Raw genomic sequence first — 18,679 nt, 5'->3', positions numbered from 1 at the left:
GTGACTCAGGGACCTGGAGAGGAGAGCAAGGGAGTGTGAGCACAAGGCCACCGGGAGAGGGCCCCGGGGGAGCAGAAAGCTCAGCGCGCTCACACCCACCCGCGTCCGCTGGTGGCATGGGTGTCCGCTGAGGACCTGACTCCCTGGGGGCGCCCAGAGGGCTGAGATGCCACAGGCACACCCTCTACTTCAGAAGAGATGTCACTGAGAGCACGGCCCTCGGAGGTGCCGTCCAGGACCACAGCAGGCAGGACGGGTCACCCGGAGCCTCACGGCGGCCCCTGCTCACCTCTGCAGAGGGAGGACCCGCTTAACTTGCTCGCCCGCCCGCTCAGAGCCGCTGACGGGGGGAAGCCGACCGCCCCGACCAGGCCCACGGAGCTTCGCTCCCAGCCACGTGGCTGCCCAGTGAAGCAGAGGGGCTGCGCGGAAAGCCGGGGCAGACAGCCGTCCAGGGCGCTTCCCCGGCCCGAGGTCAAACCGCCGAGGAGACGAAGGTCAGGAGAGCCCAGAACCCGACGCGGGGCGCTGGTTGGCAGAGGACGGGCCCACGAGCCGAGAAGCCAGCCGGCCGACGCCCCTGCAGCAGAGCCCCGGCCTCCGGCCCCCGCAGCCCCAGTCCTGGCTGCAGCCCCTCCGTGCTGGACACCGGGGGTGGTGACCTTTCCTTGCCCACGCTCTGCCCGGCTCACCTCCTCGGGGCCGTGTCCAGGGAGCTCCGCTCACGGCTCGCGCACGCACAGGCCGCTCCTGATGCCGGATGGAGGGTGACCTCTTCTCAGGCCTTGCCCCCGACGCCCCAGGCCCCTCTTTCTGCTGGCGACAGGCAGCATGGGACGAAGGGCTCCAGGCCCAATGAAGGCCCCAGCGCTGCGAGGTCAGAGGGCGTGTGGTCACTGAGGAAAGGGCAGGAGACCTGGAGGGACAGAGACCAGGCCCGGCTCTGTCTCAGCAGCCCTGCCGCCTGGCAGCCAGGCAACCTGCTGGGCCTCGGTGCCCTGCACCCGGGGCTGGGGGCGCGGACCCCCGAGGCACACGCACTCTGGAAACTGCAGCCTGTGTTCAGCTATTATCGCTGGGCACTGGGAGGGGATAAGGTGGGTCTCTGAAGAAGAAGAGGAAGCTTCAGGACTTCTGGTCAGGAAGGGGAGTACAGCCGGCATGAGAAACGGGACCACACGGAGGAAGGGCAGCAGGGATGGCCCAAGTTTGGCTGCAGTAGAAAACCTGTGTCGGGAAGAAGTGGAGGGGAGTCTGCGCTGTTCTCTGGGGCCAGTCGGGGGCTCCTGAACTTGTTGATGAAGTAAGTGAAAGCACGAGGTGGCTGGGGAAGAGGAACCTGGCAGAGGTGTGAAGGACGGAGGGGTTGGAGGTGGGAGTGCAGGCAGGGTGATCACAGGAGGGCGCTGAACCCCAGAGAAGCGATGTGAGAAGGGCCTTCACGAAGGAGTGCCAAGAGGGCTAAAAAAGGACTTGGTGACAGCGTGTTAGAGAAAAGGATGCTCAGGATAGTTTTTTTTCGTCTCCCTGACATCCCTCGGAGTGTCGGAGGGAAACTAGCCCGCAATTAAGTGAATACGACTGTGGAGTCAGCAACACAGATGAAGACGGAAGCCACCCAAGATGAGCTCGCCGGAGAGACCGCATACTACGAAACCTTAACAGGGGCAAGCACAGACGGCTGAAGAATGCCAACAGTTAAACGGTGGACAAAGGCAGAAGAACCTGAAAGGAAGACTGGTAGGAAGAATGCAAGAGGTGCTCTAGAAAAACAAGTCAAATGGGTTAAGACATAACAGACTACCAGTGCTATGGAGAAGAGTCCATTCAGTTTGGAGTTTGGTTAATTGATGACTTTGGTAGGAGCACTTTAATTACAATAATGGGACTGAGGGCTAGACTGTGATGGATTAAACGATGAACAGGAAACTAGCAAATGCACAGGATTTGTTGACTGTTCTTTGGGTGAACTTGGCTGAAAAGGAAGGAGCAAGGGTAGGAAAGAGAGACAGGGAGAATTTAGGATGTTTTAGCTAAGCAGTATTTTAGCTTTACAGAACAAGGCACAGAAACCACACACACACACACACAGACTAACTGATGGATTGTGATCCTGAACACTGGCTGAGACTTAACACAGGAAGGGTGCCCCCTCCACTTTAGAAAGGGAGGTGCATTCATTCAGTTAACGATCATTTGTTGAACATGTACTACATGCCAGGAGCTGGGAGTACATGGATAAAAAGAAAATAATCCTCCAGTCTTTGAGGAATTTGGTCCAGCAGGAAAGACAAACGCAGATCAAGAATTCTCTAAGAGCCATGCCCTAGATTTTTGAGGTGGCCCAGTGGGGGCATGTGAGCAACCGTGACCGGATGGGTCAGAGTTTTCCAAGAGGGGACGCTCACTTTGGGTCCAGACTGAGCGGGGGTTCTCTGTCCAGAAGAGGAGCGGCTCACAGGCGTGCCAAGTAGGTGCCAGTGAAAATTACAAGAGAGCGGCGGAAAATCTACAGGGTCTGGAGAATACAGGACCTTAACGCAAGCAAGCGCAGAGGTCCCTGAACTGAGGCTGTTCAAAGCGAGGACAAGGCGAGGACCAGGCACAAGGGCGAAGGAGCGAGGAAGACCGAGAGGTGGGCGAGATATCAAAAACGGAGCTTAAAAGGACCAGAGCGAGGCTAACGAACCCGACTGGCGTCCATGAGGACGCGGGTTCGGCCCCTGGGCCCGCTCAGCGGGTTAAAGACCGGCCTTGCTGCGGCCGTGGTGCAGGCTGGCGGCCACAGCTCCGACTACCCCTGACCTGGGACGCTCCACATGCCGCGGGGTGAGGACCCGGGTGGGCACCCAAGGCCAAAAGTGGCTCCTCACGCGGCCAGGGGACAAGCCAAGCGGCCGCTACGCCCGGCCCGAGCCAGCCACCAAAATCAGAGCGAGACCCGCGGGACTGCTCAGGGCTGCGGCGGTCGGCCTGGAGCTGAGGCCGGCGGCCCCGGCGGCTTTCCGGCCCGCGGCGCGCACCACAGCCCTCAAGCCCCGCCCCCGGCGGCACAGCTCAGCCTCCGAGCGCCAGCGCACTCACTGCACCGCGCAGGGCTCCCGGCCCCGCCGTCCCGGCCCCGCCGCCGCCCCCGGAACAGCTCTGCGACGGCGAGCTCAACCCCCGGATGCGAAAACGGCAAGACCTGTAACCGCGCGAGATCCGCGCCCTCGCAGGCCCCGCCCCCCGAGCCGGAAGTGAGGCGTTGGCTCCGCCCCTGGGCCCGATAGCTCGCGAGACTTTGCCGAGGCCTTCCTTTTGCGTCGCGGCCGCCGACATGGTAGGTGATTCTCCTGGTCCGTCCGGGTGGTTGCTACCCTAGGCCGAGAGCTTTGCTCCCCTGCTCCCGCCGTTGGCCTCATCCTCCAGGCCGTTCATGGCCGGCCGCCGGGCCGGGGCGGCCGGGGCGGGGCGGGGAGCCTGGGGCCGCGTGTTCGTCCCGGAGTCCGGATTCCTGAGACACGCGGACCCGGGCGCCTCCCTGATGAGGACCAGGCGGTGACCTCAGCTTCGCTGACGGCGCCGCAGAGCAGACCCCCGCCCCAGCCCCTTCCCAGGCTGGCAAGCGTGGCCCCCGCCCCACCTCCCAGGGCCTCACCCCGAGCACCTTTTCCCACACAGCCGTCCAGACTAAGGAAGACCCGGAAACTCCGCGGCCACGTGAGCCACGGCCACGGCCGCATCGGTAAGTGCCGCTTTCCCGACCTGGCCGGCCTCGGGCTGTCCCTGGCAGATGAGCTTAGGTGGGTTAAGCTTTGTGCGGTGGAGCCCCGTCGAACTTGATCGTTAGCCGCTGGCCTTTTCTCTGAAAACCCTCCGCTTTGAGAGGATTTTATATCATTTGGGGGCCTGCAAATTGAGCGGGGCTCAGTCTTGAATTGGTTGAAGGCCAGTTGTTACCGCGTTAGTGTTGCGACGGGAAGCCTTGCTTCGCAGTGTTTCACCTGGAGCCTAGAAGGGATAGTGTCGCCCGTTGCTAACAGCCTAAGCAAAGGCACAGGAGCACGGGCGTGCTCTTGCAAGAGTTCGGAGGAGACCGTTGGCCATGTAGCTGTGTGCTCCTGCAGGCAAACACCGGAAGCACCCAGGAGGCCGGGGCAACGCGGGTGGCATGCATCACCACAGGATCAACTTCGACAAATAGTGAGTGTTGTTAGCGTGTGCTCTCACGGTACTGCAAACCGCGGGTGTCGGGGCAGGGGGTGGCTGAGAACGTCTGTAATGGGAAGCAAGCTCTTGACTACTTGCAGAACTTGCTTCTTGTTGGCTTTTTATCCTGTGGACATTTCATGGGAACTGAGAACTCGAGGCTAGAGTCACGCTTGGGTATCCGCTGTTGCCTCAGTGTGCTAGAGTCCTCGAAGAGTAACCGCTGAGCTTATTCACTGGCTGTGTGTGCCCCCTGTGGCACAGCCAGTCACCAGGTTAGTGACATGCATCGAATTGACTTATCCACGTAGGTCCGCAAATTAATGGGATAGTGTTTTCCCTATTTGTTTGGAGACCTCTCTTGCAGAAACGAGTGACGTACCTACTGTGGTACTCTCCGCATCACTGGACAACCTGCACTGTTTGTGGTTGTGTGCGGAGATGACCCACAAAGATGATGAACATAGCTTTTTAATTAGAGTGAGGTTGTGAAAATGGTTGCTTTCGCTTCACAGTCACCCGGGATACTTTGGGAAAGTTGGTATGAGGCATTACCACTTAAAGAGGAACCAGAGCTTCTGCCCAACTGTCAACCTCGATAAATTGTGGACCTTGGTCAGTGAGCAGACACGGATAAATGCTGCCAAGAACAAGACCGGAGCTGCTCCTATCATTGACGTGGTGCGATCGGTAAGTAGGTGGAACCTTAAATGGGCCCTTGCCTCTCAAAAAAACCAAACAAACAAACCTGCTTGATCTCCCACATCAAGTCTATACCCAGCTACCTGTTCTACCTTTTGGTGGAATTGCCACAGGTGAATCACTGTTCCAAGTTGAGCTGTTGTTCAGTTATGACTCACGCAAAACATTCGAAGAGTAATCCTTCCACTTGCTTGGCCTTTTACTTCATTTTCACTTGAGTGTTTTTCCAGTCATTGATCTTGTTCCTGTCAGCGCCCCGGACGGTGTGGGTTTCTCAGCTGCACCACTGGTGGTAAAGGCGGTGAGCCGCCTCTGGTCTCTTTACACCAGCCTGCCTGAGGCACAGATCTGGATCCTTCTGTCTTTCTTCGCAGAATAAACCCCGAATGTGTTCAGTCATTATTCAAGGCCCTACATTATCTGAAGAGATTTCCCCTCCCTTCCTTCCAAAGAAGCATTTTTGAAAAGCTTTGGGCGTTCTGGCCCTTGTGTCGGCCTTAAACCCCCAGGGGTATGGAGGTAGTCCGAACCTTGCGGGGGCTTCCGGTAGGTTTAAAATTCTCCTTTTTGCGTGCTTGACATTCTCTGAGCGATGTTGATGACCAGGACTTGGAGCCTTGCTGGAAAGAGAGTTGAGCTTTGCCCGAGACCAGAGTCCCATCCCGACAGTCCTTGTCCTGGTGCCCGAGGTCCTTGTCCTCGCAGAGAATCTGCTGGTCTCGATTCACTGGCGAGGGCAGTCAGTGCCCCCGGGAGTGCCCAGATCAGAAACATGCCCCTGCCGCCTCCTGGATGGAGTGGGTTGGCAGGCGTCTTTCTTCGTACCCATCACAGAGTCGGTGGCTGTCACGGTGCGTCATAAACCCTTTTCTCTGTTCTTGCAGGGTTACTACAAAGTTCTGGGGAAGGGAAAGCTCCCAAAGCAGCCTGTCATCGTGAAGGCCAAATTTTTCAGCAGACGAGCTGAAGAGAAGATTAAGGGTGTTGGGGGGGCCTGTGTCCTGGTAGCTTGAAACCACATGGTGGGAAACTCATTAAATGTTGACAAGTGCTTTTCTCTTGTAGTCTGAGTGTAGGTTCTTTGGCCCCTCTGCCTCCTTCCCAGTACAGCAGGAACCCACCTACCAGGTTCTGGGAGTGAGGGTGTGAGAACCTGGCCTCTTGTGTGCGTAACTCTCCAAAGAAGGAATGGGAGAGAGCACCAGTGCTGAGGCCTTGGCCGGTTACCTAATACGAGCCTTTTCATGTGTAAAGCGAGTGGTAACCTGTTGATCATGTGTGTGTGATAGAGATAAAAGGCCTGTTGGCATTGTATGCTCTGAACTTGCAACAAATAAGGAACAGACGTTCCCTTAACTGTTGTTCCATGGAGCTCAAAGGGAAAACTCGGTTCTGATCAGGCACGATCTTCGCAAGACTTCGTTGGGTCACGTTGGAAGCAACAGGCCATGGGGTTAGAAGTGGTTTTATTTCCTCAATCCGAGGTTCTTGCGCCTGGCTTCCGCGCTTCAGACCAAACCATCTGGTCATGATCTAGAGTCTTGGCAGTGCTGCTCAGCAATCTGAATTCTAGACGAGGGCTTTTACACATCAGAATTTGAATTCTAAAAAGCATTTGTCAGGGCTTCTGGATCCCTGTGATAGGAGTCTTGAAATGCTAATGATCTTCCTTCCAGTCTGAAGTTTGTAGTAGAAAAATTTGGGAAATGCCGAAGACCAGAAACCAGAATTGAGTTTTCCAAAGTTTGTATCGCCTACAAAACCAAGGAGGCAAAGCCAAAATTTATGCAGATGGGACCCTCTTAGAACTCCTAAATTATAATCTGCTATAGCTTTACTTCCCGCCCCTGCCCCCCCACTGTTAGGAACTTTTTTTGACCCAAAATAAAACTTTTAGGTTAGAACCTCAACCAAAGAACTAGTTAACTAAGATGGACACTTAAAGCCTACTAACAGTCTGGGTTGGTTTGCTGAAGGGTGGCTTCAGTATTGTTCTGTGGGTTCTGTGGGATCGTCAGCGGGCTGAGAACTGACAGGATAACCTGTCAGCACTGGAGGATACTGGCAATGATCAAACCGATAATACTGGGAGAGGTAAAGGGTTAGGGAGGCGCTCCGTTGGGTAAACTAAAAACTGCATTATTTACATCCTCCCCAAACTGGTGCTGATAGAAAAAGATAAAAGTGGGTTTTCCCGCAATGTCTTTGAGAGGACTTAGAATATGGAGCCTGAGACGGGGGTCTCCAGCAGGTAGTGAGACACCAGACTCTTGGTTCCTGCCAGGGTGAAGGTACAGGCATGTGTAGATCTCGCGAGCTGCAGGGACGGGTGGGCAGTCGCGACCCAGAGCTAGCAGCTGTGGGACTTGGGCTTCGTCTCATTGTCCTGTCTTTGCATGCAGGTAAAGCTACCTACCCACTTGAGGACTGGGTGAAGTAAGAAAGCTGGCTCAGTAGCCAGTCTGTGAGCGGGAGCAGACAAGGCGGTGGACCTTGGCGATGCAGTCAATGGGAGAGTAGTCTAAGCAGAGAAAGAGGGAGTCGAGAAAACTGAATCTGGGAAGACGGGCGAGTTGGGCGGTGGAATGTAGGCGAGGAGCCCGCGGAGGATCCGAAGCCCGGCCCGGCGGGCGGGAGGTAGAGCTTAGGCTACAGTGGGAGGCTGGAGGTGGCCCGAATGAGCAGTGGCATTTAGAAAACTCGACAGACAGGACTTGGTCACTGAAGTGGGGTGAGGCTATGTGGTCAGGGGTCGTTTCATGGCCAGGAGGGCGTTGTTAGCATTAGTTCCTGAAGCGGGAAGGGAGACTGCTGATCCCCGCCCTCCGCGGAGGTGCTGCTGCACCTGCTGAGTGTGCGGGGCGCCGGCACAGCCGACGTAAGCAGGACAGATGCCCTGCTGTGCCATCCCATCGCCAGGCTCCGGAAGTGCAGGGCTGACCGTCCACGCCAGCCGGTGTGTTCTGGCTGGCGCGCTCGGTACCCGCAGCTGATCGCTGGGCAGAGCTGGGATGCCGCTCAAGGTGCTAACGCTGCCAAAGCAAGGCTGGGTGACCGCGGAGAAGCCAAACCGTTCATGGTCCGAGATTAACGAAGGCCACGTGACCGCTTGGTTTGTGTTCCGGGACCAAAGGTAGCCCTTGCGTTCTCAGTTTCTCCTTCCGCTGAGAGCGAAAGGTGCCCGTTAGGAGACCGCCAAGCTTCGACCAGCCTGTCGGGTGGGTGGGCACCGAGCCCACTGGCCGAGCGGGGCGTGTGGATGCGGCGCCTCCACAGGGGGAGCAGAGCTTGGTCAGAAGCCCCTCAACTCCGTGTCTTCAATCTTTGCTTCACGTGCCCCTTAGAGTAACTGAAAATCAAGATGAACGGCTCCGTCCCCTGCAAGCTACGCCGCCGCCCGTTACGTCGGCAGCCGGCCGCGCGCGTGCGCGCCCCCGCCTCCCCCGCGACCGCGGCTCCGGGAGCCACTTCCGGGGGCGTGAGGTTCTGGTTCCGGCGCCGCTCTGACCGGCCCCGCCCGCGGGCGCCGCGCGCAGAGCGGGAGGCGCGGCCCCTGCGCGCGGGGCGGGCGCTCCCAGAGCTCGGCCCGGACCGGGTGCCCGCTGCCGTTGGCGCACCCGGGGCTCGAGAAGTCGAACTGAAGATGCCGTTCCGCGCGTGGCAAGTCCGGAATCACCCCCCGGGGCCGCCTCGTGGGCTTCCGAGGCGGGGGCGGCGCCTGCGCGCTGCTACCGCTGGAGCTAGGTGGCCACGGTCATGTGACGTGCATGTGAAAAGGCGGGTGAATAGGCACGTGTTCTTTCCCCGCCACCCGGGGCGGCGGCGGCGACGGCCCCCAACCTGCGCCCCAGCGGGAACTCCCACCAGGGCCTTTTAAGCACCCTTATGCGTCAGGCGTTTGGGGAACAAGGCGGGTTTAAAGTCTGTGAAGCCAGAGGTCTTATTTGCAGCAGCTTAAACTGAGCTGTGATTATAAATAATTTCCGTGGGGCCCCGACTCCCCCGCCTCATTCCCCAGAGCGCCGAGCATTTCAGGAGCTGTCATGGCGCAGAGGTGGCCGCAGCGAACCCCGGCTGGGCGGGGGGCTGACGCACCTGGGCAATGGGACGTCGGTGCACGCGGTGTAGACTGGAGCAGCGCCTTGCCCCGCGCACTGGCCCGGGGTAGTCACCAGGCACGAGCGTCTGAGGACGCTTGTTTTCAGTGGGAGCACTCCCGTCCCCGGAACATCCAGGAATGCTGGGCCCTGCGGAACGCATGGGTGGATTCGAACCAACACAGAAGAATCCAGCTTCACCAGAACCTACCTTAATTTTACAATCAAAATCCAAAAAAAAAATTTTTTTTTTTTTGCAGTTTTCACGTACCTCTCCGTTTTCCCGGATTCCTACTATTGTTTACAAAGGGACCCTCCGTGTTGTTCAGAGTATTGCCAAAAATTGTTCATTTCAGAAAACTCTTAGCAGTGGTTTATACCTAATTAGCAGAAGCTGAGCTGTTAATTCAAAACATTCTTTATTTCTCCCCTTTTATATTACAGTTAAGACAGGTTTAGGTAGGTCATATGATCTAGTCCTTTCATTTCAGGATAGTAAAGGGGGAGTTACCGTATTTGCTATACAAAAAGAGCATTGGATCTGCTAGGCTCGAGAACCATCTGTTTAGGGGTCCAGAGATCGTGTGAAAACAGAACTGGGAAAGACACTGAACACTTTTTGTCAGCCCCAAGCCAGGCCCCCTGGACACGCCCTCCTTTACCTTCCAGCTGAGACTTTGGTGTCTTGCCCAGAGCAGTCACTGTGCGGTCCCTTGCAGCCCGTTCCAAGCCATTCTGTGCCAGTATTGGTTCTCTAGGTTGAGATGAGAGCTGTGACCGCAGGAGAAAAGAACCCCTAGGGTTAAAATGCACTGCACTTTAAAGCTACATAAAACTACAGAATTTACAGAAATGATCATTCACACCTGTATATTTTGTGAACTGATCACCTGTGTGGGGTTTCTTTGGAACCACGTTAAAAGAGAAAGAGGTTAGTTCCCATCGTGGCTCAGGGCTAACAAACCCAACTGGGATCCGTCCCTGCCTTGCTCAGTGGGTTGAGGATCCAGTGATGCCATGAGCTGTGGTGTAGGTCGCAGGTGAGGTTTGGATCCCGACTTGCTGTGGCCGTGGTGTGTGCTGGCAGCTGCAGCTCTGATTGGACCCCAAGCCTGTGACCTTCCATGTGCTGCAAGTGCGGCCCTCAAAAGGCTGACAAAAAAAGAGGGAGAGGAAAGGAGGAAGAAAACAGCACCTTTTAGAAAAGTGCTGTTTTATTAAGGAATCCACCTTTGTGACGGCCGCAAAGCCCAGGCTGATTCAAGTGGCAAGTGACGAGGGAACAAGGCCCCGCTGCGGACTGTGTGGTTCCAAGCAGTCGTCTCTCCACCTCAGCTGGAAACCCAGCGAGATGAGGCCTCCGTCCCTGCCAAAGCCAACCACGTAAGAGGCTCCTTCTCAACGCAGACAGACCCTCTCTGTACCTGCTTCTCTGAGGCAGGTGGCGACCTCAAATCATGGCCAGGCCTCCGTGGAGGGGGGGGAAGGAGGGACCGTCTCCTGTGTGACAACTAGGCCAGGGCAGGACAGGAACACTGGTTCACGTCCTGCCAGGCACAAAGCCAGTACCGACGAAGAGAATTCCAGCTCAGTGCCTCATCCAGGGTACTGCTGAGGTCTCTGCTCTGCCAAGGCCGTGGGTGGGTGGAAGGCCTGAGCCACCCGTATCCCCACCCTGCTTCTCCAAGGGACAGAGCAGGGTTTTCTGTGTGCACAGCCAGGGTGCCAGTGGGGAAAACCTACTAACAGAGGGGCGTGCAAGAGCCAGGGCAGCGGGCCGGGGCTCTGAGCACGCCCGGTGTTGGCTTCAGCTGGGCTTCTCCTCCAAGGTCAGGACACCTATGATGCCTTTAAGGGCTCCAACCAGCGGCGGAGCCAAGGGGCACTGAGCATCCTTTCCATCCCTGGAGACACGCAAGCTCAGCTGGTGGCTGTGGAAGAGGGAGGCGGAGCTAGAACGATGCCTCCAGTCACAGCTCAGGCCGGAGGACTCGGTGACCCCCGTGACACAGGCCCCTTAACCTTAGCCGAGTGCGCAACTCCTGCACGGAGGTGTTTCACTCCTAACGGGCTGACCTCAGCCCAGCCCCTGGAGAGGGAGCTCTAGATAAGGACGACAAGGACGCATGGGGCTCTGGGCCCAAACACCTCTGCTGTTTATTGAGAACACCCGCAGATGTGGGAAGGAGGGTGCCCTGTACCGCATCATGGCCACCACAGAGCGGAGGCCGGGCCGGGCTGGGCCGGGCCGGGGGCTGGGCTTCCATGACTCACTGACCATCGCCAAGGTGGGTGCAGCCAGAGAAGGCCAGGCCCGAGAGCCGGGGACCGACTGGCCTTGGCCTCTGGGAAACAGGGTCGGGGCGAGGGACTGCTGGGAAAACACAGATACTCTTCAGTTCTTTTGAAACAAAGTCCTGTACATGACAAGACAGCATCTGCTGTCCGGGCCCGAGACTGGCAGCAGGGGCCGCGGGCAGGCAGGCGGGCGGCTCCCGGGAAGGTCAGTGGTTCTGCTGAGACAGTCCGCTGCACGTAATGGGCCAGTCGCCAGCACCCAGCGACACGGCGTCCATGCTCGGGCAGGGCGGGAAGGCACCGGCCCTGGGGGATGTCCAAATATTTACCGGATGCTCTCTGCTGGCTACAGAAACAGGTACGAAGGCTTACAGCAGATTATTTACAAACAGTATCCTGGGATTCTGTGAAGGCAGAGGTGGGCTGGCCGGGCGGGGCCTGTGGGGGCGCAGCCGCCACAGCCCCCCGCCCCCGCCCCGGGCTCCGCGAGGCGCCGGCAAGAGCTTAATTCTTCTTGTGGAGGAACTTCATCTTGTTGCCTGCGGGCAGAGAGAGAGAGAATGGGAATGTTTCGACCCCTCTTCCGACAGCCTGGCCCTCCGTGGGCAGGAGGGTGAGCAAGACTGGCTTCCAGCGAGGCCTGACCCCGGGTTACCGGGACCTCGCCAGAGCTGGGTGGCGGCCCTGGTGCGTGTTCATCAAGAAGCCGCTTCCCGTCTCTGGGCTCAGTTCTCCCGTCCAGCGAGACAGGCTGAGACCGAGATTCAGCTGGCTGAGCTCCCGGACGGGAGTGGGCTTTTGAGAGCACGTTCTGAGGGCGCCGCTGCTCCGGCCGCCGCGGCTCCTCCGGCCGAAGCCGACCCCGCCGCGCGTGGGCCTGGACTCGCGGGCGGCGCCAGCCCCCAGCCCCGCCCTCCGCGCTGCACCTCGGCCGGTTGGGCGACCGGGCCGCTTACCCAGACCTCGCAGAAACTTGTTCATCCCGCTCTGCTCGGTGTCCGGGAGCTCCTCCAGGTACTGCTCCACTCGCTGCTCAAAGAGGCCTGGGGGAGAGGGGGAACGGCAACAGGGCAGAGGAGAGTCACTGGAGGAAGAGCGGAGAGGAGGCCTGGAGGGGGACCGCGGGCACCCATCTCCAGGAGCGGCCCCGACGGGCTGTGCCTGTAACTGAGGGGGGCGCCGCCTCGGGATTCAGCCTGGCTCGTCACGCCCCCGGGGACAGCTCCCTGGGGCCCAGCGCTGAGGACGAGGGGCCCTGGCTCCCCGCCCCGGCTGCGTGATGGTGAGGACGCCCCGCCTTGGGCCAGAGCTGCCCCCGGATGGACACCTTTTCCAGGTCCTTCTTTTGCCTCTGGCCGCACCCACAGCACGTGGGAGTTTCCAGGCCAGGGATCCCATCCCAGCCGCAGCTGTAGCAACACCAGATCCTTAGCCCACTGTACCGGGCCAGGGACTGAACCTGCACCTCAGCAGTGACCTGAGCCACTACAGAGACAACGCCAGGTCCTTAACCTGCTGCGCCGCAGAGGAAACTGCTGCAGTTCCTTTTAGACCCTCTACCGTGGTGCTTCACAAGATCTGTTCCCCTGAATGGGCAGATCAGTGGGCAGAAGAAACAGGAACCCTGAGGTGAGACAGAAAGGTCCTGCTGGGATGAAGAAGCCCCTGGAAAGAGTGGAGCTGATGAGTCACAGAAACGGGAGGACCGGGGCTCCGGAGGCAGACGCCCAGCCTCAGACAGAGCCCGCTCGGCTCGCTCCAAGGGCTCCCCAGCCCTGGACTCCAGAGCTCCCTCAACAACGGCAGCCTGGTCCTTTTCTCCCAAGAAGGACGGGGGTGGGGGGGTGGAGAGCAGGGGGGAGCCAAGCCCCACCCTGGCCGCACGGCTCCAGCCTGTGCCCCAGCTCGCAAAGGCATTTACCGGGCAGGTGGGGAAGGTGCCCCTGGCAGCCTCTGTCAGGACGGAGGGGGTGGCGGGAGGCCCTGGCTGACAGCCGGGAGCCTCCAGATGGAAGCCCGGTCCAGGCTCGGCTGGCCTTACCCTTTGCCCGACACTTTCTCAGCTCCCTGTCTTGGATGAAGCCGGCAAACATCTGAGACTCCATGAAAACTTCGAGAAAGCGGCGGATGCTCTTGGAGGCCACAGACTTGCGGAAGGCCTCTCGCTGAAAGGCCCTCTCGCCCTTCTCCGTCTGGGTCAGGAAGAGGGAGTAGTGCCCCACGGCCTCCACGAAGAACCGGATGAACACCTCCGACACCAGCCCGTTGAGGGTGTGGCACTCTGCGGGAGGAGGGAGGCCCTCTGGGGTTCGTTCGGGGCCCGGGCCGGCCATCCCAGCCTCCCGCTGGCGTCTCCTCTCCCGAGCAGGACTCCTGTTCCTGACCCTGGGGCTCTGGTGCTCCTGGGCTTGTTTGGAACCAGCCCACAAGCCAGGAGGTCAGAGACTCGCTGTGGCAGGGGAAGCTGGCCGCGGCCGCTGCATGAGTGGCCATCAGAGACCAGAGCGCCCTCCCCGCACCCAGGACCCTCCGTGCTCCCCTGGCTCCTGGGAAGAGGGAGCTCCCTCCAGCTCCTGAGAGGGGGCGCTGACGCGTGTCCTGGGGGCAGCCAGAGTCAGTGTGGCTGGGTTTTTCTTCCCAAACGTCCTGAGCTCGAGGGATTCATCTCAGAGGGTCGCTCTGCAGCAGGGGCCGCCCCCGAAGCAGCCCCAGGAGTGAGGTTCTGAAGTCCCTCGGATGAAACACAAGCCTGCTCTCCCTCGGACCTCGTCAGACCACGATGCCCCGAGCCACCGGCGAAGGGGGGGGCGAGAGGATTCCCGCTAAAAGAGGCCCCGCAGTCCTGCATCTGGAGCGGCGGTGGCGGCCAGAAGCATCTGGTCTGCAGACACAGGGCCCAGCGCCGACTCCCGCCTGGGTGAGCCCACTCACCGTCCTCGGAGTCGCTGTCAGAGTCCTGGGAGATCAGCTCGTTCTTCCTCTCGAGGGCCTGCTCCAGGGCCGCCTGCAACTTCCTGGGTAACAGCGTGTCCTCGTCATCCATCTGCCCGGGAGGGAAGAGCCGCCTGAGCCCTCGCCTTGTGCCAGCCCCGCCTGAGGAGCTCGGCGCAGCAGCTCGTTTCCCTCTCTGGCACCCCCGACACTGTCTTGTCTGCTGGTTGTGCCCGCAGCGCGTGGAAGCTCCCAAACCCGGGACCCTCAGGAGCAGTCCGTGGCCCGGGTACCATGGGCAGCCTCGCTTGAAGAGGAGAAGCCGGGCACAGAGAGTGGTCCAGACACTCGTCCGAGGTCACACAGACCACGAGGTGCGGCAGGTGGCCCGCGCTGCGCAGGGCTGCGGCTCCTGCCCAGGCCCGTGCTGGCTGCGGGGACCGTGGCCCAGCCTGGGTCTCAGGCAGGAGGAGGGGCTGTGTTCCCATCTCTGTTCTGGCTCAGGGTCGGGACCCAGGAGGGGTGGCCCTGGCGGGGCTGAACAGCAGCCCATGTGCCCAGCGGCTTCGGCATGGGTTGTGCTCCTTTACGGAGCCAGGAGTGTCTCCATCTAACACAGGTTCTGGCGTCGACAGGAACCAAAACCCTTCCGCTCCATGGCATTCTCTGTGTCACGGGGGATCCTCTGGCAGCACTTCAAGGCCGGTGCCACCACCGCGCGCGCGCTCTCTCTCGAGATGAGAACTAGCTCAGAGTTCAGGGCCTGCCCAAGGCCGTGCGTCTCAAAGGCGGCAGAGGGCCGGTCTTCCGACTTGCAGGCCTCGTCCTTCACAGCCCACACTGCCCTCCAGAGCTGACGCCGCGGAGCAGAACGGCAGATCCCGCCAGGTCACCACGGCTCGGACCAGCTCCTCCCGCCCCCGCCTGCTCCCTGCACGTGGAACCCCGAGAGCTCAGCAGGTGCCTGTGTGGCAGCGGCGGGGCCCTGCGGCAAACGGCACCCGCCCCAGGACAGGCTGTGCTGTGCGGCGTCCTGCTCTTACCTGTCGGATGAATCGGTCCGACCCCAGGTTCACCATCAGCGCCTGGGAGAGAATCACGCGGGCAGCGGCTCAGGGTGGGAGCCCCTGCAGGGCCCGCCCCAGGAGGAAGGACCGGCGACCAGCAGCCCCTGTCTGCCCCATCCCTCCGGGGCCTTCCGTCCTCCACCCTCGTCCCCGCTGGCGCCCCCGGGGGCCCACCTCCTCCACAGGCAGCTCCTTCAGCTTGGGGAGGGAGCTGGAGAGCAGGCCGACCAGGAAGGGGGTGGGGCAGCAGACGATGTCAATCATGGAGGCCGGGAGCACGGGGATGAAGGTGTGCTGCCAGGAGAAGGGGTACAGCAAGGCCACCACCGCGTGGGAGCAGCTGGACAGGGTGCTGGGAAACGGACAGGCCGGCCCCTCACGTGAAAGCTCCCGGGCCTGGGTCCGGCCCTGCCGCCGGGGGAGCCCCCACCTCCCCGCTGCGCGGGTGCTCAGAGACGGCAGGGCTGCCCTCCACTGCTCTGCCCGGAAGCAGCGCGAAGGCACCCAAACGCCAGGCTGAGCCGGGCAGGGTCCATCGCAGCTCCTGGGGCCATCTCATCAGCCCCGCCCCTGACGCTGGGCCGCCGCTCGGGGCTGGCCTGTCACCCGCCCGTCCCTTCCGCGGCTCTGCCCCGCCCGTTCCTCCTCTAACTGGAACCGCGGTGACGGCGCGAGGCGGGCACCGTTCTTCCGCCCCCATCGCTCCTCCCAGGTCGGTAGGGTCAGCCCTCTCCTGACCCAGAGGAGCCTCCTGCGCCTCAGGACGGCCAGGGGACACGGGAGGGAGGTCTCCGCGGAGCAGGCACGTCCGCTGTCGTCAGGAGCGCGGCAGGAGCCTGCGCGTGCATGTGCGCATGTGTGTGCGCTTGCACACCTGCCTCCCACATGGACCTCGGAACTGGGCCAGAGGGACAGAGGACTTGTGGGAAACCCAAAACGTGACCGGAGGAACATGGGCTGCTGGGCTGCCTGAGCCCGGTCCGGGCCTGAGTCCCCCCAGGGCTGCCTCTCTGCTCCTCTAAGCACCTCCTCCCGAGACCCCAGGCCGGCGCCGGGCCGGGGTGGGGACAGAGTGGCAGCGGGACGGGGCGCGTGGGGCCCAGGGCAAGACCTCAGGGTCCAGGGCTGCTGGGGGCGTCGGAGGCTGACCGGATGCTCAGACTGCTGGCACCTCGTTCTGGGCCTCGCAGCCTCCAGAACTGTGACAAGCTGCTGCTGTTTGTAAGCCCCCCGGGCTGCAGCCCAAGCGGACCCTCTCTCGAACCCCTGGCTCTTCCAGGTCCCCTCACTTTCAGTGACATCTCTGCCACGCACGCGCCCACCGCCGCCACGGCCACAAGCACATCGTGGCGTGGGGAACTCCTCCGCCTCCTAAGGGCTGACCTTCCAGACCAAGACGTGTGATCCATTCGTGTGCTTTTCCCCCTAAGCCAGCCCCTGCCCCGCTGTCCAGCCTTTCCCGGTGTGGCTGTGCCCCTCTCCCCGCCCCGCCTCCACCTTCTCCACCAACGCAGGGGCGCCCGGGCCTCCAGTCAGCTCCCTTCTGCAGGCGCCACCCTCACGCCCGCGCCCAGGCACTGCCCTTGGCCCTCACGGGGCTCTCCCGGGAGTTCGGCCCCCTTCGGAGCCGGCCCTGCCTCCCCTGCCAGGGACCCGCCGGCGCCAGAGGCCCGCGGGCTCTTCCCTGCCCCCCACCCCCTACCCCCGGCACGCCGGGACCCATTCGGCCTACGGGTCCCTCCCGGGGCTCCAACCCCGCCGTCCTGTGCGCTGTCGAGCCCGCTCCTGCCACCGCCGTCTGCCCGCGTCTGCTCCCCTCTCCCTCGGCGCCCGCGCTCCGCGCTCGAAGACGACGAAGGCCGCCGCCTCCCTCCCGCCGCCGCCGCCGCCGCCGCCGCCGCGGCCGCTACCTGAGCTTGTCGGCGATGAAGATGACGCGGCGCTCCAGCAGCAGCGAGGCGAAGACGCGGATGAGCTGGCGCACACTCAGGCAGGTGAAGAGGCACTCGAAGTCCACGTGCTCCAGCCGCGAGTCCGTGGGCCGCCGCAGCTCCAGCACCTGCCGCCGCCGGGGCAGCGCAGCTGAAGGCGGGCCGCCGGGCCTCCGCGAGGCCCCCCGCAGCGGCTTCCCCTCCAGGCCTCTAACCTGCCCCCAGTCTCCTCCCTCGGGCCCCCCCGCAGAAGGAAGGGCCTGGGGAGAGCGGCGCCCCCCGTCTCCCTGCCAAAGGCCCGGCCCTGCCCCTGCCCCACCCCCACCCCCGCAGAACCGGCTGGCCCATCTCTGCAGAGACGAGGCTGGAGTCCCTGAGGCCACCCCGCCCCAAAGGTTCCTTCCAGAGGCTCCTCTGGCCTCCCTGCATCAGCTGAGCCAGTCCCTGAGCCAGGGACGAGGCCAACACGGGGAGGGCCCGCTAGGCCCGCACTCTGCCAGGAAGCCGGGCCCGTCTTTATCAGGGCCAGACCTGGCCATCTTCCCCCGGGGAGGCTTCAAGGCCACTCCAAGGTCGCAGCTGTGGTGCAAAGGGCCACTTCCCAGGGGCCGTCATGAAGGTGGAAGGACAATGGACCCCCGGTGTGAGAGCTGGGGGGCTGCTACCCTGGGGCCGCCTCGCCTCCCCGCTGGCTCCTGGGTGTGTAGGGCAGCGGGGAAGCCTGGGCCTCCTGAGAAGGGGAGGAAACGGCCTCCCCCTCTAGGCCCACGAGCTATCGCATCTGCCCTCCGTCTAAACAAGCGAGGGACCAAGTCGCAACTCAGGAGCCGGGTCCCACGGAGGCAGCAAAACTGGCCCCAGGCGCCCTCAGGACCTTTCTTTAGAAGTCCTCTTACACTCTCCTGCCCGCTATGAGCATGCCCAGCCACTGGCCGGAGGGACACCACGCCAGTCACCCAGGGCCTCTGCACCTGCCCCAGAGGCAGCCCCATCGAGGCTCCCACAGCCCCTCCTGAGGTCCTGCTGGCCCGACACCAGCGCTGCAGCACGTGCCCTCCCCAGCACCCCAGGGTGCGGGCTCCTCCAGGGAGTGAGCACAGGTGGCTCGGGACCTGGGTCTCATTCCAGTCGTCCCGCCCTCCCGTGGAGCTGAGGGGACCTGGTGGCAGGACAGAAAAGGGACGATAACAGGACAACTACCAAGGGCGCCGAGCCCTCTGGGGTGGGGTTAACGTGGGGTCGCGGCAGCCGCTCAGCACCAGACACTGAGCCTGGCGGGAAGGGGAAGGGAAGGGTCTTCTAGGCGGCAAGCAGCAGGGCCCAGGGTCAGGAAACAGTGCGGGCGCGGTGGAGACAGCAAGCGGCCGTCCTGCAGGCCTGCCTCCGGGCTGCTGCTGGGCGCCCAGGCCACGCGCGAGGCAGAACGTCCCTCCAAGAGGGGTCTCTGCTCCCCGCAACAGCG

The 18,679-nt window shown here is 61.7% G+C and overlaps 3 protein-coding genes and 2 non-coding genes across 8 annotated transcripts in view; 3 read left to right on the top strand and 2 right to left on the bottom strand.

Moving 5' to 3' along the window:
- The window catches only part of TRIM66 (tripartite motif containing 66), a 61,130-nt gene extending 58,878 nt beyond the window's left edge, over positions 1-2,252 (bottom strand). The window contains 2 exon segments of the mRNA XM_047753359.1: positions 693-916; positions 1,042-2,252. Of these exon segments, the coding sequence (XP_047609315.1) occupies positions 693-916; positions 1,042-1,163 (346 nt within the window). The 5' untranslated portion in view covers positions 1,164-2,252.
- Positions 2,253-3,096: 844 nt separating this feature from the next.
- Positions 3,097-5,950, top strand: RPL27A (ribosomal protein L27a). The gene is made up of 5 exons (XM_047753358.1): positions 3,097-3,322; positions 3,664-3,727; positions 4,110-4,185; positions 4,707-4,881; positions 5,778-5,950. The coding sequence occupies exons 1-5, from the start codon at positions 3,320-3,322 to the stop codon at positions 5,904-5,906; spliced, it is 447 nt and encodes a 148-aa protein (XP_047609314.1). The 5' UTR covers positions 3,097-3,319; the 3' UTR covers positions 5,907-5,950.
- Positions 4,346-4,479, top strand: LOC125112268 (small nucleolar RNA SNORA3/SNORA45 family). The gene has a single exon (XR_007131066.1). It is a non-coding gene; the product is annotated as a small nucleolar RNA SNORA3/SNORA45 family (small nucleolar RNA).
- On the top strand, positions 5,536-5,669 carry LOC125112269 (small nucleolar RNA SNORA3/SNORA45 family). Its single transcript, XR_007131067.1, has one exon. It is a non-coding gene; the product is annotated as a small nucleolar RNA SNORA3/SNORA45 family (small nucleolar RNA).
- Positions 5,951-11,123: 5,173 nt separating the features above from the next.
- Positions 11,124-18,679, bottom strand: part of DENND2B (DENN domain containing 2B) — a 141,823-nt gene continuing 134,267 nt past the window's right edge. For all 4 annotated transcript variants that reach the window (XM_047752519.1, XM_047752520.1, XM_047752518.1 and 1 more), the window contains 7 exons: positions 17,197-17,345; positions 15,461-15,638; positions 15,263-15,304; positions 14,220-14,331; positions 13,330-13,569; positions 12,245-12,331; positions 11,124-11,827 (listed from right to left, as the gene is read on the bottom strand). In XM_047752519.1, coding sequence (XP_047608475.1) covers positions 11,793-11,827; positions 12,245-12,331; positions 13,330-13,569; positions 14,220-14,331; positions 15,263-15,304; positions 15,461-15,638; positions 17,197-17,345 — 843 coding nt within the window. In that variant the 3' untranslated portion in view covers positions 11,124-11,792. The remainder of the gene's footprint in view (positions 11,828-12,244; positions 12,332-13,329; positions 13,570-14,219; positions 14,332-15,262; positions 15,305-15,460; positions 15,639-17,196; positions 17,346-18,679) is intronic.

Source organism: Phacochoerus africanus, chromosome 11 (assembly GCF_016906955.1).
Source record: "Phacochoerus africanus isolate WHEZ1 chromosome 11, ROS_Pafr_v1, whole genome shotgun sequence".
Classification (NCBI taxonomy): Eukaryota; Metazoa; Chordata; class Mammalia; order Artiodactyla; family Suidae; genus Phacochoerus; species Phacochoerus africanus.
The sequence above is the reverse complement of the archived record's forward strand: the minus strand, read 5'-3'. Positions and strand labels throughout refer to the sequence as shown.

What these genes read in the sequence shown, in the direction of transcription:
- RPL27A (XM_047753358.1), top strand. An exon ending in CCACGGCCACGGCCGCATCG is followed by an intron (nt 3,728 to 4,109) that starts GTAAGTGCCGCT and finishes GTGCTCCTGCAG; the next exon opens with GCAAACACCGGAAGCACCCA. An exon ending in AGGATCAACTTCGACAAATA is followed by an intron (nt 4,186 to 4,706) that starts GTGAGTGTTGTT and finishes TTCGCTTCACAG; the next exon opens with TCACCCGGGATACTTTGGGA.